The 21,974-nt window shown below is 37.9% G+C and overlaps 1 protein-coding gene across 2 annotated transcripts in view; it reads left to right on the forward strand.

The window, feature by feature from the left end:
- Window positions 1-20,609, forward strand: part of LOC122668095 (small glutamine-rich tetratricopeptide repeat-containing protein) — a 33,779-nt gene extending 13,170 nt beyond the window's left edge. For both annotated transcript variants that reach the window (XM_043864660.1, XM_043864659.1), the window contains exons 4-10: window positions 2,988-3,124; window positions 4,801-4,867; window positions 8,514-8,613; window positions 16,644-16,807; window positions 18,752-18,798; window positions 18,962-19,012; window positions 20,002-20,609. In XM_043864660.1, the coding sequence (XP_043720595.1) occupies window positions 2,988-3,124; window positions 4,801-4,867; window positions 8,514-8,613; window positions 16,644-16,807; window positions 18,752-18,798; window positions 18,962-19,012; window positions 20,002-20,400 (965 nt within the window). In that variant the 3' untranslated portion in view covers window positions 20,401-20,609. The remainder of the gene's footprint in view (window positions 1-2,987; window positions 3,125-4,800; window positions 4,868-8,513; window positions 8,614-16,643; window positions 16,808-18,751; window positions 18,799-18,961; window positions 19,013-20,001) is intronic.
- The last annotated feature ends 1,365 nt before the right edge of the window (window positions 20,610-21,974 follow it).

The following is a 21,974-nucleotide window of genomic DNA, read 5'->3' on the forward strand; positions in this document are numbered from 1 at the left end:
TTCTTCTTCAAGCAAGGGTTTTGGCCATTGGAGGTGGTGCAGTCGACAGAGATCGTGACCTTGTACTGCATTCCTTTGGAGGAGCACGCCCCTTGTGTGTTCTTGGTAACCTACAAACCCAGACTATAGTTCGAGAACTCACGAGATCTCGCCGTGGCGAGATCTCAATTTTTCGAAATCCCGAGATGAGACTGCTTACGAGTCTCAAAATGTCAATATCTCGGCGAGATCTCTCCGAGATCTCGGTTTGACATAGGAAAATGCCCATCTAGGTCCTTTATATGAGTGCCAGATCTCGAGATCTTGCTGGAAATTCTTGGTATACAGACATCTATCTATGCCAGGAACCAAGACAGACAAGACAGACACTTATTTATGCCTAATATCATTTAAGTAAATGGTTCATTTACTTAAGATATTATTCATAAATAAGCAAATACCCCCTATTTGAATCCAATAAAAATAGTTAAAAAATAAAATTCCAAAAGGATAAAAAGTCAACCCCCTAGTTCAAGAACAAAAACTGGATTTTCGGCGGTAGGTGCAATTTTCAACTTTCTAATGCTGTGGTTTTTCTCAAATCTAAAAATTCCATAAATCTTATTATGGTAAAACATTGCTAAAAACCAAAAGTGCGGTAAAATATTCATTTGTTTTGATGTCCAAAAAACTATTTTCATTTAGAGCGATTTTGACAGCATTCGCGCACCGAATTAAGTTTGATCGGTACATAACTCTTTCAATATAAATCAGATTTTAAATCAATCTTGGACTTGTTGGAAAGCTTTGTAGGAGTTATGTACCGGCCGAACTTAATTCGGTGTACGCGAATGCTGTCAAAATTGCTCTGAATGAAAATATATTTTTGGACATCAAAACAAATGAATATTTTACCCCACTTTTGGTTTTTAGCAATGTTTTACTATATTAAGATTTATGGAATTTTTAGATTTGAGAAAAATCCCAGCATTAGAAAGTTGAAAATTGCACCTACCGCCGAAAATCCAGTTTTTGTTCTTGAACTAGGGGTTTACTTTTTTTCCTTTTGGAATTTGATTTTTTAAACTATTTTTATTGGATTCAAATAGGGGGTATTTGTTTATTTATGAATAATATCTTAAGTAAATGAAATACAAATACAAAAACATTTACTTAAATGATATTAAGCATAAATAAGTGTGTTTGTCCTGGTTTCTAGCATAAATAAGTGTCTGTCTTGCTTTCCCACTAACTGAAACTCCTATTTGGATTTTGTTTTTGCAAAATCTGATAGTGCCATTGTGTTTAAATGACTTAAAATATGCTGAATACCAAGTTTCAGACCCAAACTAGGTCTAAAACCCACCGAGATGAGGCTTCGAGTCAAGAAAAAAAAAAGTGCACCAACTCGGCAAGATCTCACCGAGATCTCGACTCAACTCGGTTTTTCAAGAGTCCAAGTTGGCACCGAGACCCGAGTTTTTGAACCTTGAACCCACTTCGTTACTGTTATCACATGTGTTCATTGAGATCTTTGCTCCATTAATTTTTGTAATGGATATTGTATCGATTCGCTTCTGCCGCCACCAACAGTCATATCTATAACAAGGATGTGGGGATGGCTGTGAGTGGGGTTTCTGGTGTAAGGGTTGGACCTTCACACTTCAAAATTTACCCCTGCAGGCGTAGACCAAGAGAGAAAAAAAGAGGGAAACAAAGGGGAAGTTTATAGAATAATAGGAATACTAACAGATTAAGTAGACGAAGATTGGAGGCAGAACTGCCGAAGCACAAATCCCATGAGGTTAGGAAGGCGGTTCAGGATGAATTCGAGCACTAGAAGTCACCATACCACGAGAGAAGAGAGAGAAGAGGAGTATGCCATGGTTGGCCAGAAAGAATCAGATCCGTTCAGTATATTAACAAAAATAATGAGACTTTCTACGTTACAGAAGTCATGTTTCAGTCAACATGAACAATATTGTATGGAAAAATGTTGAAAATATGACCGAAACCATGATTTTGGAAACAAAAAGGAGCATCTTCAAGAGCATAGTACCTCTACAAGCAAAGTTGAGGATGGCCAAGTGGCAGTCATGAGCACCTTTTGGAAGGACGATTGCATACTGTATGATGTCAGAAATTAGGTCCAAGTCACTTTTGACACTTCCCAAAACAAAAATAGATGTTCTACATCCTTTTTATTTTCTAGGCAGAGTAATGATCTGTTGGCCGTATGTGAGCCCCTTTCATTAAGGTGGTTGACATTAAAAACCTAAGAATGGAAGTGGTGAAGGATCGGTATCGTATCATTCAGATTGTCCAATCTATATTGGTAACAGACCAGACTGACCCTAGTCCCTATATGTCGAATATACAGTGGATCAGTCTGAGATGTGATTAATTATCCAAAAGATCAGTTCCTTTTCTGACTGGTTTCACAGAGTGGTAGTACTTCTTTTTGGAATCCTTTATTGATGTGAAAACTTGGTTGGAGTACCGAATGAGCTACACAAACAACAAGACTGAAACACTGCTTCTTTTCTAAGATTTCTGTGTCTTTCTGTTGATCATCTGTAATTGACCAAAGGAAGTCTGATAGGAGCATATGTTTAGGCTCAATAAGAAGCTGATATATAGGTCTACTAGGAATCCCGAAAAGAAAAGATCAGGGCCATTTGGCAGACCACTGTGCTGATCTCGTGTGGCTGATGTTCCAGCAACATTAACAATGCGTTTAAAAGAGAGAAAATGTAAAAGGAAAAAGAGATCATTGCACGAGTTTCTTACCATTCAGAATCAACTATTCGCATGAGCTGTGTGCATTTGAAATTTGAGATTGCTTTGGGAATAATTGAAGATTGATTTTAATTTTTCTATCATATATTGCATATTGAATATCATCATTATCATTATCACTAGTATTTTATTGTTTCTTCGTAGCTCATGTTATTGGCAGTGGTACTAATGCCAAAAAAAAAAAAAAAAAAAAAAAAATCAATTGGCAGGGGTATCAAAAGATGATCTTTTTGGCCAATTCATTAGTGCGCTTGAGAAACTTGACTTCTTTAAGACCAGATCTGATGGGAAGGATGACCAGGCCTGCCTGGATAAAGCATCGAATTTGTTTCATGGTGCTCTTCAGGTATTATTTATAGTATTCTCAGTTTCTTTGTCTGGTAACCCATGTTCTTATCATTAAGAAAAGAATTATATTCCTTGTTTGAAAAAAAAAATGGTCATACACTTCCAAGTATGTAAAACATTTGTGTATGAGGTTGGTGCTTTTCATTGAAATCACAAGAGTATTTTGTTAAGTCCAGGTTCCAATCTCGTACTGAATGAATTGGAAAAGGGGTCATGTATTTCCTTTGACCCAATTGTTGATACACAAATTGATAGTGAAGATCTTAGGCACATATTAATGAGATATTAAAGGAAATGACCAGTAGAAAGGTCCTTTTGCGTGAAAGAAATAGTTAAGTGAAGACTAATTTTGTTGGTGCAGATTTGTTACAAATGCATCTGTCTATCACGGTGAGCTTGGGGATGTCAATGTTCTAGCATATTAATGGGTGTTTCCAGGTGTCAACCTATTGAACTCTAGAAGGAGGAGTTATAGCGGTTATAGAGGTTACTGAGGCAGAGATCAAAGGGCAAAGACCACAGCTCAATAATTTTACAAGTCCAGTAACTCAAGTTTGCTTTCTGTTGGTCCCCCTTCAGGTTTTGTTTTTCTCTTTGTTATGGGCTTTACTTTCTAGTCAGGTTCTCAGAAGTTAGAAGATACTTGATACTGGTCATATATGGGTTTGGGTTTGGTGTCACTGCTTGTCTTTATTAGAAGGGACAGGAGTAGCACTACTTTTCTGGTGGGGTGGTACTTGTGGTTTTCGTCATGGGGCTTTGGCATGTGGCAAATGATTCCTTCTTCTTTTGCAGAATGCTGGTCCATTTGAGTTGTCCATCTCTTGTACTTCTACTTCTGCGAAATTTTTGTTTCTCTTATAAGTATAATATCCAATTATTGCAACTAATTTTAGTTGGTCAGCTTTTCAGAAGAACCCAATGTCGAGTAAACTAAATAGATTCTCTGTCTGAAATATGGATATATTATTTATTTAACTTGTCCTTGAGGCTCTTTCATAACCTACCTTTGATCTCCCAAACATCTCAAATGTGATGGCTTATCCTCTGGCCCTATTTCCTTGAAGTTTTAGAAAATGTGACTTCTGTAGACCTTTTTCTGTGAAGTTGATAGCTATCTGCTGGATCTATTTCCAGTTTGAATGGAGACCACCGGCTGTTTCTGGAGTTAAGGTGCTGAAAGTAAAGTTTCATCTTATTTAACATTGTATAAAGTTCTCTTGATATCCCAATGCATCCTTGAAAGGCTTAGTAACCTGTGCTTTTCATTCTCTTACCAACGTCACTAGTTTGAACCCTACCGCTGGTCAAAGTTCCTTATCTGCGTTAAAAGGCCTAAAAATTAGGAGCATATGCTTGTGTCTTTGCCATGTGAAAATCAGAAAAATAACTTGTAAATTCAGAAACGTCATTAGTTTTGAAGACTGCTTTTACGTATTGGTACTTGAGGTCCTCCTTTGTTTCTAATGAATTCATACTATCTTCCTGAAATTATGGAAGAAAAGATGTAATTTTTTTCCTGGATCAAATATTATCAACTGATGCACTGAGTACCAGTCATTAATTTTGTATGAAAATATCAATCGTCTCTTTTTTATTTTTGTTGGTTTCCCATTCTTTCTACACATTATCTCCATGCAAGTTGCTTAACAAGAATCAGTTATATCCTATCAGGAAATTGAAAGATCTGGATGCCAGACAATAAATCAGAAGAACTTGGCAGAGATGCTCAAATCCCGAGGTAAATCATACGTGTACATTTGAATAATGAGTTTTCAATGACTTGCTTTTGTAACTCTTAAGTTTAATTTTTGGCTTTTTTTACTTTCTTGAATAGAGTATATCAATGATCGGCCATTATGTATTGCTTGGTATTAGTGTCACCATGTTAGAACTCTTTTCCATTGGATCCTGTGGCATAGTCAGAACCATCTTTGATGGGCTGTTGCTTTAAAGGATCAGTCTGTGTCTGTACTCCACAAATGCATTGTTATTATCTTTGGTCCCATTTGCCCTTTTGGTTCATGTAGAGCATGTGTTGGGAGTTGGTACTGGTAGGCAACCCAAGAGAGGGGTGAATTGGGTATAGCGGAATGATTGATAATTTAAATCTTGACTATTCAAAACAAAAGATGAATGCAATTGTTGTAAAGTTTCTACAAATAACAAAAGTGAGAAAAGGGGAAAGATACAAGTATAGAGATAATGTGATTTAGAGGGGTTCGGCAACCTTGCTTACATTCACTACCAAGTGATACTCACAAACTTGGACTTTCCACGATGTGATCAATTTCCAAATGGAATTGATCAAGCCTTATCACAATGTTTTCCCGGGATCACAATCAACACAAGTAATGTAGCTCACAATAGGATAAGGATCCTATTAGAGGCCAAGCAACAGGATCTAAATACAGCTGCTGGTTAGGCTAGGCAGTTTGGGGCTGTTTAGGGCAAATCTAGGGTTTAGGCTAGGGTTATGGATGAAAGTAATATATGGTAATGATCAGCAGGTCTAGGGGGTTATTTTGATATAAAAATATTGGGATTTGGATCAGTTTAATAATTCCTGTAGAATTAGGGTTAGGGTTTCGGGTTTTAGAAATTAAGAAAAATTACCAAAACTAGGGTTTTGAGTGGGATCTAAGGGCTGGGACTGAGGTCGAGTTTTCTAAACAGTAAGGGGAAGGTTCGACTGTAATATGGGCTGAATTGAATGGCTAATTAGGTCAGAACAGGTTTTTGACTATTTAGGGGGAATTAGGGTTTAGCTATGGAAGATGAGGCCACAGGCTAGGTCGAATGGAGGGGTTGATGTAGTGATGTTGTGTCTGAAGTTTGAAGGGATTTGGCTGATAGGATATGGCTGGACAGAATTTAGAACACTAGGGTTTATGAAATTAAAATAGAAAATAAAGGGGGAATTGATTGGGAAGGAGAATGAATAGAAAAAACATAATTTAAAGTTCAAACTCACCACTAGAATCCACCGGCAGCAGCTTGAATGATGAAGGATGAAACCGCCTTCAGAGAGAGATCCTCCCAGCCGTCACGGCGTAAGGAGTCGCAGGAATCCACCCACCCTTTCCACCTTGAAATCCACAAGGATGCGCACTCAAAGGAGCAGAACAGCAGTAGCAGTCGGGCAGCAGCAAAAGAGACTTTTTTAATTCAAATTTCAATGTGGGGGAGCCTCCCACGATTTCTACTTTTATAATAAAGGGCCAATGGCCAAATCCTAGTACAAATTAAAGTCTCCTTCTAAAATCGTGGAAGGGAGAGATTTAATCTAACTTAAATAATTTAAAACAGTAATTTGACTAAGATACCCCTACTAACTTAAAATAAAATAATCTAACTTAAAACAACTAATTTTAAAAGAAGATTCCATATTAGCCAATAGGATATAATGACCTATTAACCAATGGGAACACTTCACTTAAATTAGACCAATTGAACCAATTGGATGCAACCAATTCTAAACTGGTTCAATCTAAAAACAGGAAAATAAACTAAGTATTGGGCTAATCCCGTATGCAACCTATATACCCCTAGTTTAGGCTCATTAAAGTGGCCTATTACATAGAAAACCCTTGGGATCAAAGGCCCAACATATATATATATATATATCCCAACCCTAGACTTATTCCTAATAAAAGAAGCCCAGTTTGGTGATAATTCTGCATCACCAAGTGTTTCGGCTCACACTCAAACCTTGCTAGTTTTTCGGGATCACTAGTAACCAAAGTGTTTTGGCTCACACTCAAACCTTACAACAATGGAGATTCCCCAATCTTGTACAACAACTCCCTTTGAAAAGAATTACGAAGGCTCAATAGTCAAATACACAAGTAAAAGCTCACAGTGAAAACCTCTAAGAAGGTGGGATATGCAAGTTTAAAGCACAACACAATAAGAAAAAGGGCATACCCAGTGCATGAGGCTCACACCACTGTGGGGTCTGGGGGGCCTTACCCCTGCTTTCGCAGAGAGGCTGTTTCCTCTAAGAAGGTGGGATATGCAAAGTTTAAAGCACAATGCAATAAAAAAAAAGGGCATACCCAGTGCACGAGGCTCACGCCATTGTGGGGTCTGGGGAGGGTCATAATGTACGCAGCCTTATCCCTACTTTCGCAGAGAGGCTGTTTCCAGACTTGAACCCGTGACCACTTGGTCACAATGGAGCAACCTTTACCATTTCACCAAGGCCCACTCTCATTAAAGCACAACGCAATGATTCTCATAAAACCTCTAAACCAAGACTATGTGAAAATGTGCAAATTTCTTGGGTGAAACTCCCCTAAACCTCCCTTAAATAAAGTAGAAGGAATGAGCAAAAACTGTGGCCAGAAGAGTCTCAAACGGCTCTATTTTGGAGCAACCAGTTGACCGCATGGAAAATGGCCGTTAGAAAATGGCCATTTTATAGCCGTTACATACCTGTTGGGAGCAACCGACTGGTACATCAACCACCGACAGACTGCGGGCTGTGTACAGTCTGCCTGCCTGACAGCTTGTTCCGACCACTGCTCGGTAAAATGGACATAACTCACTCTCTAGAGCTTGGATTGACCTGATTAATTTTTCATATGAAACTAGACTTAGAGAGATACAACTTTCATGCTTTGAGATAAGTCTAAATCCGACTACACGGCCATACAAATTTCCCTTGAAGTTGCAGGATGTGTAGGAACAGGGTGCTGAACAGCGCTAGTCTCAGGAAGCATTGACCGGTTGGGAAATTTGGGTGTTTAATACCTTAACTCTATGGCATATGACCTCCTAAAGGTGTTAGGTCAATATACCTAGTCAAATTTACCAATATATGTCCAAAATGTTCCCCTACGGCCATAAGCAAAGTCAATCACATGGTTAAACCATTAAGTCATATTTGGGCACTTAAGCGGCTATGTCCTATGGGTCTAAAAGCTATGAGAATCACTTACAACTTAGGAATATTAAAAGCATTACAAATTTAAACTATTTCCTAAGTCTTCAACGCTGATAATAAACACTTGTAGATGTTCTAGCCACTTAAGCTCTGAGGTTCTTACCACTTGGTCTTACTAAAGTGAAGCTTGATCTTCAAGTAGGCTTCACTACTTCTTGCCACCAATGTTGTTGAAGCTTGATTTTTGGTCTTCCAGTATGTGAAGCTTGCTTTGCGACAACATCTACTTGCTTGGGCTAGTCTTCCGTGCAAATTCTTGATGCTTGAGAGGATACCAATTGACCTTTCATACTTAGGCTTTTTAATCAACAAACACAAGTTAATAATCACCAAAAACATAGTAAATATAATGTCTCAACAGTATGATGTTCAAAAATGTACATTGCTATGTATTTGAATCAATTAGATTTTACTGTCTAAATATTTGTTTGCCTTCCAGGTAATAGGGCTATGCAGTCCAAGTTATACTCAGATGCCATTGAGTTGTATACTTGTGCCATCGCACTTTGTCAGAATAATGCTGTGTATTACTGTAACAGGTATGGTCTTTGACTAACTTCTACATTTTGATAAAATAATATTGTTCTGTTCTGATGGAGCTTTGGTAGTATTGGACTGTAATAAAAAGATCATGAAGGACAATAGCTGGAATGTCAGTACTTTTAATACTTAATATGAGAGTTCTTTGCTTTTTTTTTTTTTTCCAGCTTGTTTCTAGATACAATTTAATGTTTCAAGTCAAGTAGATATTCATTATATTGCCTGTAGATGGTCCCATAATCTATTATACTTAATGATCTATTACAAAATAATGACAATAAGCAAATTGATACAGTTTCTTGTTGTCTTTATAGAGCCTTTTGTAATAGGTGGGGGTTTTAGATTTTCAGAATTAATATTTTGTTTTTGAGTCCACAGTCAACTTTCTCAACCTAAAACATGGGGTCATATTTTTTATTATTTCAGCTGAAATATGATGAAACACACAGAAACAGACACACATAAAGGCAGACATGCAGGGAGGGAGACGGATAATCTTGAGAACCAAAAAAAAAGAAAGAAAGAGGGCTTACCCACTGCTCGAGGTTCCCGTCACTGCGGGGTCTGGGGAGGGTTCTAATGTACGCAGCCTTACCCCCGCTTCCTGGAGAGGCTGTTTCCCGAAATCTTGAGAACAAACTACCCTATGAATTTGGATCCATTAGTTCTTGAACTAACAACCAATGGATTTTCTGCACCCCACTTGAACATATTAAACATGCATTTGTTATATGCAATGATGTTCCAGCACATCTTAGGAAATGAATAATGCAACCATTATATTTTTATTTGTGAACTTTTTCATATTGAGGCTGGGTGTCTCATAAGTCTGACTAACTGTTTCTATACAAGTTGGGTTAACTTATCGGATTTAACATGGAAAACTCCGACTATGGTAATAATTTGAATAATAAAAGATAAGATAGTAAGTAGCTTGTAGAATGTGGGATCTGTTTGACAAAGAGAAACTCTAGAAATCATTATATTATTTGGGGCGCTGTTTTCTGGGTGGGACGCAGGGGCCACACCGCGCAAGCCAGCCAGTGAGAGTGCACGCGGTGGCACAAAAGGGGGCGAAATTTCCGCCATACATGGGGGGCATGTAAAGATGTAAATGGATAACTGAAATCCGAATCCGCATCCGTATCCGTTTAGGGACATCCGTATTCGTTTACAAATATCTGGAAAAAATCCGAATACTCCGAAAAAAATCCATCCGAAAAAAAAATCCAAATACTTAATAATAGAAAATTAAGTAAATAATGATTTTGAGGGTTTTTGAAGATTCAACAGGTTCTAAAATATGATGAAAAGAGAATTATGATCTAAGAGATATGGATTGAGAGTGAATTGTATCCGCCAAGGGGAGGAAGGTCCGGGTTACACAAGGCAGAGTTTTAAACGGATGGTCGAAAATCCAAATCCGATCCGCATCCGAATCCGTTTAGAGGTATCCGTATTCGGTCAGGGAATATCCAGATCCGATCACATCCGATCCAAATCTGATCCGTTTACATCCCTAGGCGCATGAAGGTCATTCCGGCCCCTGTTATGCGTGGGCGTGGCCCCTGCGTCCCATGCAGAAAGCATTCTCCCATATTATTTTTTCTAATAAATTGAAATATAGATTTTTGCAGAGATAAGTGACTTTGAAAGCATTTAAAATGGATCATAATCTTCAATAATAATGAACGTTAAATCAAAATGTGCTTCAGGGTCAAAGAGTCTGTGACATGTGTGGAGAATAGTCCCACATTGGTTAACCAGGACCTAGGAGTTGGGCCTATGCACATGGGAGGTATCTCCACCTATGAGCTTAAGCTTTTTAGTAGGAATCTTCAACATGGTATCAGAGCACCGTCACTCGGTCGTCCCTAGCGGTAATTGCCACGTGTTTGACAACCCAAAAAGAGGGGCAACACGTGAGGGGAAGTGTGGAGAGTAGTCTCACATTGGTTAACCGGAGCCTCGCAGTTGGACCTATACACATGGGAGGTATCTCCGCCTATGAGCTTAAGCTTTTAAGTAGGAAGCTTCAACGATATGAAGGTTTATGGTTTGCCTTATCTTTTGTGAGCTTCTTCTTGTTGTTGTAAGATGTGTAATGCAGTTTGAAGTTGATTGTTGGCACTTGTTTTCTCTTTGTAAGTTGTCTTCTTCTTCGATATATATATATATATTTTCTTTAAATCAGTACTGTTGTTGAATTGGTTTCTTTGGTCATGGATTATCTGTACAATCATAACCATAGGTGAACAGATAATTAGTACACTTGTTGTTCTATTGTGACCAGTCTGGTATTTTTGAATACCATGGCTATTGAATGACACTACCATGGGGTCTGGTTAAGTGGTTAGTATTTCTAGGATTGAAGCATTGATGTAAGATTAAGAATGATCTCCCCCCCCCCCCTGCCCCATAAAACAGGTAAAAGAGTGACCCAGTTGCACAAATGTATGGGGTCAATCATGAATCATTTGAGGGTCCCATAGGCAGCTGACTTGGTGGTCCTCCTTGGAGCTGGTCTTTAGAAACATGTTGACACCTCTAGAAAATGTATAGAAATACTCTAAATGTTAAAATATATGTACTCCAGAATACCGTGGGGGTATTCTGGTCCTTTTGGGGTAATTTTATGTTGTTAAGTGTATTTAGCTTATGTCGGCTATGTGGGTTTTAGTCCCACATTGCCTAGCTTAGACTATTTGTAATTTCCCCTCTATTATAAATAGAGGGGCTTACCTATTAATATAACAAGTCATTCCATTATTTTATTCCCTCTCTCTGACCCACGGTTCAACCAACATGGTATCAGAGCTGGTTTGATCTAGGTTAGAGAGAAGAAAAAAACCCTATTTCTCCCTACTTCTCTCCATCGATCTCTCTCTTCTTCTCCCTTTCTCGGTTTTCTCCTTCTCCTATTCTTCTTCTTCTCAGCCTATAAAGGGGCAGCACTAATGAGGTAAACTGAGAATATCGATGACTTAGTTGCTGCCCCCCCTTCCTTTCTATTTTTTTATTAAAAAATCTGCTCGAACCCTGCTGGAGCCACATCTGCGATTTGGAGTTCCCCCTTTCTTTGGAGATCAGATCTCTATTACCTAATGAAAACTGATCCTCCAATTTTGGAGCACCCTATGCAGCCTTTTCCAGCCCTATTCCAAAACCTAACTTCCCTTTTTTCTTTCTCTCCATCTTTTATTAAGTTTTCCAGCCACAATCCCCAAATCGATCTCACCTTGTCAGGGTTTTTTTGAAAAAGACTCCAATCGTTTTTGGGGCTTCCCTTGTCAGATGCAGCTAATTTTTCAGGGATAATTTCCTACTACTACCAGCCTTAATCGACCTCAGTTTGGCCACTGTCTGATGGCTGGATTTGTACCTACAGCAAAACCTTCTCACCCTGCTATTTTTGGTTACCTGTTAAAACCCTGATTCAAATCGACATTAGGGTTACAAGTTTCAGTTTTTGCTGCCTTTTGGAGGGATGCTTACTCCACCTACAAGGATCACTCGACCTCAATTTCAGCCTCTTTCCAAGTGTTTGAAGACCCCTAACCCCAATCGATCCTTCTTTTCAGGGTTTTGAAAAAACCCCGACAAATATCGATTTTAGGGTTAGGGTTGATAGCTGCTATTGGAGTTTTTTGGAGGTGTTTCTACCATCAAGAAGGACATTCTACTTCAACTATTCCTGATTTGAAGAAGGTCTATTGCACATGATAGCTGCTGCCCTATTTTTCTTCAATTTTTTGGTCTCCCACATGAAGATCAAGTCTCAATTACCAAGGAGATTGGTTATTCGAACTGGAGATCCATTCCAGCAGTGGTGGTCAGCATCTATTACCAGAAGACATCACCTTTGACAAGTCATCATTACTTTGTTGAAGCCCCCTTCCCTATAATCGATCTTCCCTTTCAGGGTTTTTTACAAAACCCTGACTATAATCGATCTAAGGGTTAGGGCAGTCCACTATCGCTGATTTTTTTAGGAGAGTTTTATAAACATCAGAGGAGTATTCAGCCCCTATTTCAGCATCATTCATCAGTTCTTTTTGGAAAAATTCAGGTTCATTCTTATGGCTCGGTTTCTCCAATTATCAACCTATGTTTCTTACTTGTTCCTATATGGATGGTTGCTTCAACTACTTATGGATCTGTCTGGTTATTTATCTTATATTTGCTGGTTATTTTGAGCTTTCATACCTACCTGGCTGGTGTTATTGATTGGCTTCTGTAAGCATGACTGGTTGACATGTTACTGCTGCCTTTATGTGGACTACTGCTGCCCTATTATTGTGACTGAGTTTCCTACTATTGGAGATCGAATTTCTTTCATTCTTGAAGACTCGAATCTGCTATCCTGGAGATCAGTTTATTTGGGACTACAACAGTGTGTTCCCCGGTTCTTGCTTGCAACTATGAACCTATTCAGCTATGTGAAGCTTTTCTGGTTCATATCTGACTCATCTTGGAGCTTGAATCCTAGCATTGTTACTAATTCATATCTGATCCTATTTTTGTTGAAGCTTCTACAATCCATTGCTGTCCAGATATCTTCGTTTGTTCTTTTAAGCATGTGGGAGTTTATACATTGGGGTTTTTGCACACTTGTTCCTCCTTGTTTGAAGATTGATCAAGCCTTGAAGAATGGAGCCTTTCCTTACTTCAAATCAGATCTGTATACTTGTCAGATTTGAATATTGGAGTTAGGAGTTTCTCCCCTGCAGGAGTTTCCATCAAAAGTGTTTTTTTGATCGTTTGAAGATGGTTGGAGATTTATATGTTGCATTACTTACTTTGTACTTCATTATCCTGCTGCTTTTTCTTCACCACCTCCCAAACCATACCTTTAGCATAACCCATAACCACCTTGGAAGTTAATGGTATTCTCTTCATTGCCATTTCTTCTTTTTCCATTACCCTTGGCAGCTCTTGGAAAATTCTGGAATAGTATGTTTTGCCCTATATCTTACGTCATCCCTGTTATGTCCACGTGTATTACACGTGAGGGGGGGGGGATTATATACAGTATACATGCAACCATTGCAGAAAGCAGAACTTGCAGGAACACTTGGTGCAAAACATAGAAGGTCAGAGGTTTCACCATTGCCAATGGGTATCTACTTTGTTATTGGGTTGAGTTTGCCGCAAGGGGGAGGTTGGTCTTAAAATTTTGAAGATGTTTGGTTATTGCCTGCCTATATGAGGTTCTACAGTTGGGTTGTTTTTCCGCTGCTTGCTCTTTATTGCTGCCTGATACATCTGCTCGCTACCCTAGTCACTTATCTTCAAGATTATCAGTCCGAGATTTATCACTGGACAGCTGCTGAAGATTGGTGAAAGCTTACTGATCAAGTCCGCCCAAGTTTTGAAGATCTAATTTTACAAGTTCTTGAAGGTTTATTTGGGAGCTGCGTTCATCTTGAAACTGGATTCTGCTACAACTTATCTTTTCCCATTTTATTCAAGTTGGGCATTAGTACCTTGTATGCGCCAACTTGAGGGGGAGTGTTAGTATTGTTATGGAGTTCTTTTCCTTTAGCTCAAGCTGGATCTTCTTTCTTTAATATTAGTATAATCCAGCTTGAGGGGGAGTGTTAGAATATATGTACTCCAGAATACCATGGGGGTATTCTGGTCCTTTTGGGGTATTTTTATGTTGTTAAGTGTATTTAGCTTATGTCGGCTATGTGGGTTTTAGTCCCACATCACCTAGCTTAGACTATTTGTAATTTCCCCTCTATTATAAATAGAGGGGCTTACCTATCAATATAACAAGTCATTCCATTATTTTATTCCCTCTCTCTGACCCACGGTTCAACCAACACTAACTAATTCTGGTAGATCAATGATTCTGTATACCGTCCATAGATCTATGAAATATAACCTTTCTGTGCCCACATGGTTAATGTTTTACAGAGCTGTTTTTTTTTTTTTTTTTCTCTTCTAATTTCTGTTCTCCCTAAAAATAAAAAAGAGATCTTCTCAAGTTCGTGATTATTGATCATAGGTTCCTGAAGTCTTTAATCAATCCATAGATATGTGAATTATTTTTATGAGTAACGCACAAAAAAAAATCCTTTTTTTTGGGGGGGGGGGGGAATTTGCAAAAGTAAAAAATTACAAAACAATATGCACACAAAGCACCAAAACATAAGCATCTAACCATGATATAATAGTATACAAACAAACATTGACTTCTATATTTAAAAATTTATATATTACTTGAAAATAAAAAAATAAAAAATGTACATTAATTATACTATAATTTAAATATCCAAAATTGAAAAAAACATCCAAAATAAAATTTCAAATTTTATGGAATTCATCCAAAGTTATTGATCCATGCAGAGTGACAACTTATTAAAAATTTCAAACTATTTTCATATATTTTTCACCTTCTTCGCTTGCCCTCTCTCCTCTTCCATTTGGAAAGGCATCTTATCTAAATGCTGGCCTAGAAATCAGAGAATTCTGCCCTTTGATAGAGAGTGGATTTGGGTAGATATGCCCTTTGTTGGATCTTCTATTTGTGATACGGTTGGCAAGTTGGTTTTTTGTGCTGTCATCAACCACATTTGGATGGAGCATAATATCAGGAAATTAACCTCCAACTCTTGGCCTCTCCAACAGATTTGAGATCCATTTCTTTTGAAATTAAAACACTCGGCTGTTCCCTCAGTGTAATGACTCCCCAAGGAACAGGCATATTGTTGTTTCCTGGGGTCTTCCTTTTGTCTCTCTCCAAGCCTCTGCCTCCTCTGTTTGAGGCTCAGGCTCTTTGTGTATTTTGGTTTTTTCATCTCTCCCATTTTGGGGGCTGCTGTATTCTTTTCTCTCTTTGGTAATGAATTTTTTATTCACCCAAAAAAAAAAAAAAAAGATTCAGGGATTCTGCGAATATATATTGAAAATTTTAGATATAAAGATTTCATCAGATTTATATTTTGATAATTACTAACTAATTTTTAAGGGAGTTTGTCTGGTGGACTGTTCAACCATAAGAAGTTAGGTGGTTGAACCTAATATCCACCATATGGTAGGACTAGGTAGATCAGTTGGAGCCAAAATTGTGTGTACAAGTAGGTCTGATGTTACCCTGGTTACCTATCAAATTTGAACTCAATCAGAGTTGGCCATGTGTAAGGATATAGCTTTGAAGATTCAGTAAATTTTGAAAAGCAAATGGATGGCTAAATATAAAAGGAGAAGGCACCAATAGATGGGGTTTAAGTGGTTGAGTTTTGCTGTGAAAATTGACATGAGGCCAATCTAAAGCATGCCCTTCCTATTCAACAGTTGGATTTGCCAAATCATCCTTCCATGTGGCACATTAGGTGGCTAGTAGACTGAGCACAAGAACCTTTACCATTTTATATTGTTAAGGTAAACAATATAAAAGAGGAAAGAGGGGGAGTAACATGAGGTAGGGTCGAGGGCGTCTCCAACTCTGCTGCTACTTGCAGAAACATTGCCAAATGTTAATGGTTACTAAATTTATCAGATTATAGAGATGATTGCTTTATAATAAGTGGAGACTTTTCAATTTACAAAATTCGTACCTGTGCATTTATGCTAACATTTTTCGCGTGCCATACTCCATTCTTTGTTTTCGTTCAATGGACATTTTATTTTTTCTTTTCCTTAATGAATGAAATATAATTTGTTGATTAAATAAGGATAGGAAAATCCAATTACCCAGAAACTATACCGGGGGGGGGGGGGTGGAGTTCATCTGGCTAACTCCAAAATGGTACCATACAAAACGGGAATCGCATTTCCAAGTTTCTCCATTTGAACTGGAAATTCAACTTGGCGTCTTTGTAGGTCATGGTCTGCATTATTACTTGTTAGCATTAAGGCTCATGCATTTTTTAAAAATTTTCTGTATAGATGTGATTGAAATCAACCTAATCCGTTGTTCTATTTATGAGTTGGTTTCCATGTTAGAGTTCATGAATTCTATTATTTAATTTTGTTAAAGTTATAGACCTTTAGTGATTTAATATTAGCACATGGTTAACAGGGCAGCTGCTTACACACACATCAAAAAATGTACTGAAGCAATCGGGGATTGTCTAAAATCCATTGAAATTGACCCAACTTACATCAAGGCATACAGTCGCCTGGGCCTGGCTTACTATGCACAAGGGAATTACAATGATGCTATCAACAAAGGATTTAAGAAAGGTTAGTATGAAATCAATAACATTGGTTGTTTTCATGTTGTATGGTATAGATGTTTGGGATCCATGGGTAGGTTGTGGAACTTAATTCTAAGATCCAGGCCAGACCTGAATCCATTGGAGAGAGTGTGGGTAACATAATCACATCGTCAAAGCTGGACTTCAAAATTTACATCATGTTTGGATACTTTTTATGTTGACATGGATGCGTATTTGATGGATCTGTGATCTCACCTGCTTCATTATTATTATTATTTTAAAAAAAGAAGAAACAGATGAATAATTTGGAAGCAACATTTGAAGGTAAGCATGAAAATGGCTAAATTCTAAGATCCAGGCCAGACCTGAATCTGCATTGGACACAGTGTGGGTAACATAATTACATCGTCAAAGCTGGACTTCAAAATTTGCATCATGTTTGGATACTTTTTATGTTGACATGGATGCGTATTTGATGGATCTGTGATCTCACCTGCTTCATTATTATTATTATTATTAAAAAAAAAAGAAAGAAGAAACAGATGAATAATTTGGAAGCAACATTTGAAAGAAATTGGTAAGCATGAAAATGGCTAAATTCGGTGATCTTGTAAGTACTAAGAAGATATGGTGAAGGACAAAAACTAGTCCTGGTAGTGATGGGACTAAAAACCATAGGTTTTTCTAGCTGAAACTTAATTAAAGATCAATATGAAGAACAGAGATAGGTGCAAACAGGATGATTTGATATCATATTGAATAATAAATTGTATGTCCGATAGAATATTCCTCTCAGCAATAGCAGGTGAAGTAGGTGCATTTTTGTTTCTGTCAGGTGTTTAAGTATTTAAAAAAAATATTGTGTACTTTATGAATTGTATGTCTCTTATGTGAGTTCTCTTTTCTGTCTTAGTTTTTAATGTATTTCCATGCGTATACATAAAGTGTCTTTTAAAATTCATTTACCCCTTGGGAAGTGATAATTGTTTCCATGTAGTTCTATTATGATATAGCGCTCCTCCCCACAAAAAAGAAAAGATTCAATTCCTATTGTGAAAAATTTTAAACCAACAGCAAAATTCTAGCATTCTCCCTGTAAAATATATTTATTTATTGTTGGGTGGAAGGGAGAGACAGATTTAATTAAGGAAAAGAAAAGATGATAGGTGAGGAAACTACAAATATCTAGCCAGGCATCAGCCAAGAAATTGTGTATTCAACCACTACCTGCATCTCCAGTGTGGGAAAAACCTTGTCAATGTGAAGGATAGTCTATTTACTCAACCAGCTAGGATCCTATCAAATGCATTAAGGTAAGCCAGTCTAATATACTAGGCAGTAGATTGGCCATTGTTCAGACTGCTGCTTTTGTGTTGATGGGTCAATGGCTAAACCACTAAAGGATTATCTCATAGAAAGGACCATGAAACTACCGCCATAATCCAATTATCTATTTAGGGTGAGAAGTATACATGTCATTTTTTCTTCACTAACTGTGTTGAACTTTGAATCTCAAAATGCTTAGCATTAGTTCTTGATTTTAGCTTTTGATCACTTTAAAACTATGTTAACACTCCAACACACAGATGGTGAAATTTCAAAAAAATTATATCATTTGAGTCACGTAGACAGTAACTTGTATTAGGAGGTCGAAAACCCTAGCAATTCTGACTAAGGTGCCATTTTCTAATGTCTTTTTGATTCTTCGAACAGTAGTAACACACAAGGAGGAAGTAAGGAATGTTACTTTATCATGTTCAATTGTCGATGAAGTTGTACAGGGTGGCTAAAAGTTTGTTTTCCAAGTGAAATATTGCATTACTAAGAGGAAGTCTGAAACTCAGAAATCATTATGTGGCGGAAAATTTTTATTATCTCCCACAACATCTGGACATTGTTATTTTTTGATTTGTTTAGAAATTGAGAATTGCAGATTGAACAGTTCCTAATTTAAGATCTCATTCTGCAGCCTTACAACTGGATCCAAATAATGATTCCATCAAAGAAAATATCCGGGTTTGTTCATGCCTATCCTTTGCTGTCATCATCTTCATCTTCATGATTGATGTGTTTACTGCTAATACTACTACTAGTAATTGGTAGTCATTGGTGTTTCTAGCTTCCTTCCTCTCAGGGTATTATAAAATTTGGTCTTCATTTTTGCAATTTCTAATAATAGGTGGCTGAACAAAAGTTAAATGAAGAGATGCAAAGGACATTTCATGAGCAGGTATTAGTTTTCCTATTATCTTTATCCTTTTAACATGTGGCTATCTTGTTTGATACCATGGACAAACACTTTTAAGAAGTAATCCTATTTTTGTAAAAAATCGTCATGCTAGTCATCCTTGTGGGTAGTCACTAGAATACTAGATGCTATGCCATCATACCATAAACCTGGGAGTGAATCTATTCTTAAAGCTCACACACATTCCCTCTGGTCTGGTGGATCCCTGCCGCCCGAAGAAGAGATATCTGTTAGGAGTTCGGATGGTAGGGCTAGAACAGGCATAATCGCTTGAACGGCTAGAAGTGGGCCGACTATCTTCCATTATAAATAATATAAATAATAATAATAATATATTTTAATTATAGAAGCACTTTCGTAATAGTAGGAAACCCTAAAGCCTCAACCTTAACGCCAAGGGATGAGAGCATAACCTAGAAGCCCCCCTATTAGTATGTATGGGTCGTCGCTCCTCTCCTTTACAGTCGAGTTGCTTTCGCTCCTCAACTAAGAGTTGCTGTACTTTGCTTACATCCATTTTATCTTGTTGACAGGGGAAACTAAGTTGTTGCACTCTTCCAAGTAGCTTAACCTGTTTACTACTGTAAATCAATGTTTTTAAACTGGGATGGAATTCAGATTTTCTTACTAGGCAGTTGACCTAATGCTCTCATGATTAAAGGGAGGAGGTTCCCATCTATGGACCTTAGGTCCATCTAGGAACTGCTGTAAATGAATAGAAGTTGACATCCCGACTATCCAAAATTTAATTTGTATTTAGTGCTCTATGGGAAAAAACTGGTACTTAAATTATATTTAGCTGGGAATTGTAAATTGTATCTTGGTAAGACCATGCATTAATAGTTTGGCATGAATATGTCTGCCTGCTTTACAATTAGTGAATGTCATCCTTTGGAGGTGTCTTTTCTGTTCTCGCACTATTTGCACAAACTTCATTGGTACCAACGATACTCTTTTCCTTGCTTATGCAGGCTAACGGTTCAACATGGCATTATCAACAGGGTTCATGGAACCATGGCCCACCACCTGATCAACAACAGTCAATGAACCATGGGCCGCCTCCAACATTCACAGCTCCGGCTTTTGATCCTGCTAATTTGGCTAGTATGCTCATGAACTTAGCTGCAAATGCATACCAGGGGCAGAACCAGCAGGCTCAAAACAATCCACATGATGCAAGTGGCAGGGAGGACCAGGAAGGGATGGATGAACCAGGAATAAGAATAGACGGAAACATTACTCTGAATTTTCAAGAGGAGTTACCTGAGGAGTTATCAGGGGCCTGGAGTAATGTCATGGATGCGTTATCGGGAGCAACAAGGCATGATCGTACACAAGGCAACATGAATGATGGATCAGCACCAAACTGATACATTAGAATACACAATTATGCACTGTGCAGAACTAGATCGACGATAAATATTATTATACTTTTCATTTGTTGATATTCCCCATCCCCTGTTTTAGTAATCAATATTGATAGGGTCAACCTTTCAGGAGATGGACATAAACACTCTCAGGTAGTCCATGGTTGGTGATCAACAGGTCTTGCCCGAAATGTTTTAATAGACTTATGAACAATGGGCCTCTAAGGCTGTGTTTAGGTAAGCTGGGAAGCCAATGCTTTTCATGATCCTCAAAGCTGGGAAGTGCTCTGTTGGCCAGCAAAATGCAGAAATCCAATGGCATCAAGTGATAGTTAACTGAAATGACCTGCAGCAGCTCGTTCAGAGCTTCCAAACTGTTGCTTGAGCTTCCAAACAGTGTGGTTGTTTTTGGAAGAGATTGTTAAATCAGCCATTGGAGTCTGTTCTTCAACCCAATTCCTCAAACTATGATGGTCAATTCCCATCCTTTCGAATTCTGTTTCCTCTTGTTCCATGTCGTCTGTGCATGGATTGATATGGCTTTCAGTAAGAGTCCTAACACACAAACTCCTTAGTTTTAATTTGGTGAAAGAGCAGAATAGCATTCAAGCCATCCTTGGTGAGAATGTGTGTGATTTGCCAGAGGTTTCTTGGTTCTATGAACCCATTTTCAGATGGCCAATCTTTTGAAATAATATTTTCTCATATTTAGAAGAAAAAAATCAAATGCTTGTTAGTTATCGTAATTATTATTTTTTGATGGAATAAGAATTTAATTGAAGGAAGTAAAGAGCAATATCTAATACAAAGGGTTTTAGGAATCGGTATTGGATCGACCATATCAAATGATCCATATTGATATTGGCTATGGCCGATACAGATCGATCAATATGGTATGGATATGGTTTTTTTTTTTAAATAATAATTTAGAAAATGTGTTTTGATTCAATATCAAACCAATACAGCCAATATACTTCCACTTTCTCTCCTTCATAGTATGTCGGTGACTGTACAAGAGAAATAACTTGTATTTTAAGAATGGTCAGCAATTTCTCGTTTTCCCCTGCACGCCACCACCACCTTCGCTCGTGCAACCCAAAAACACAATTAATCATCACATGAACATCATCTACATTCTACACCCTTCTTCGTTCAGGTTTTCTGCAGTTCCAGAAGGACGAAAGTTTAACAAAAAAATTTTGAACTTTGAAGTGAACGGTGAATGGGTTTTCTATCTCCCTTTCTTTCTCTCACTCTCTGTTGGGTGGGTAGTCAATGAAGCTTCTCTTCCCGTTTTCGCAGGTAATTGAAGAGGATTTTGTTCATCCGTTTTCTCAGGCAAACGGTAGTGGAAAAGTCACGAGATTACCTCACGGCAATAAGGTGCCTTCCCAAACTTTTTAAAAAAAATTACCGATTCGTCCTTGTATAAGTTCTCTGGAATTCAAGTCGACTTTGCTTCTTGAGTGCCATGAATTCTTCAATGCAGCAGGGATACCCACACTACTGGAGTAAGTAGCTAAGAAGGTGAGGGTTTCTTTACTTGCTGTAGAAGCGAAGAAAGAATCGAACCCAAC

This window comes from Telopea speciosissima, chromosome 7 (genome assembly GCF_018873765.1).
Source record: "Telopea speciosissima isolate NSW1024214 ecotype Mountain lineage chromosome 7, Tspe_v1, whole genome shotgun sequence".
Taxonomy (NCBI): Eukaryota; Viridiplantae; Streptophyta; class Magnoliopsida; order Proteales; family Proteaceae; genus Telopea; species Telopea speciosissima.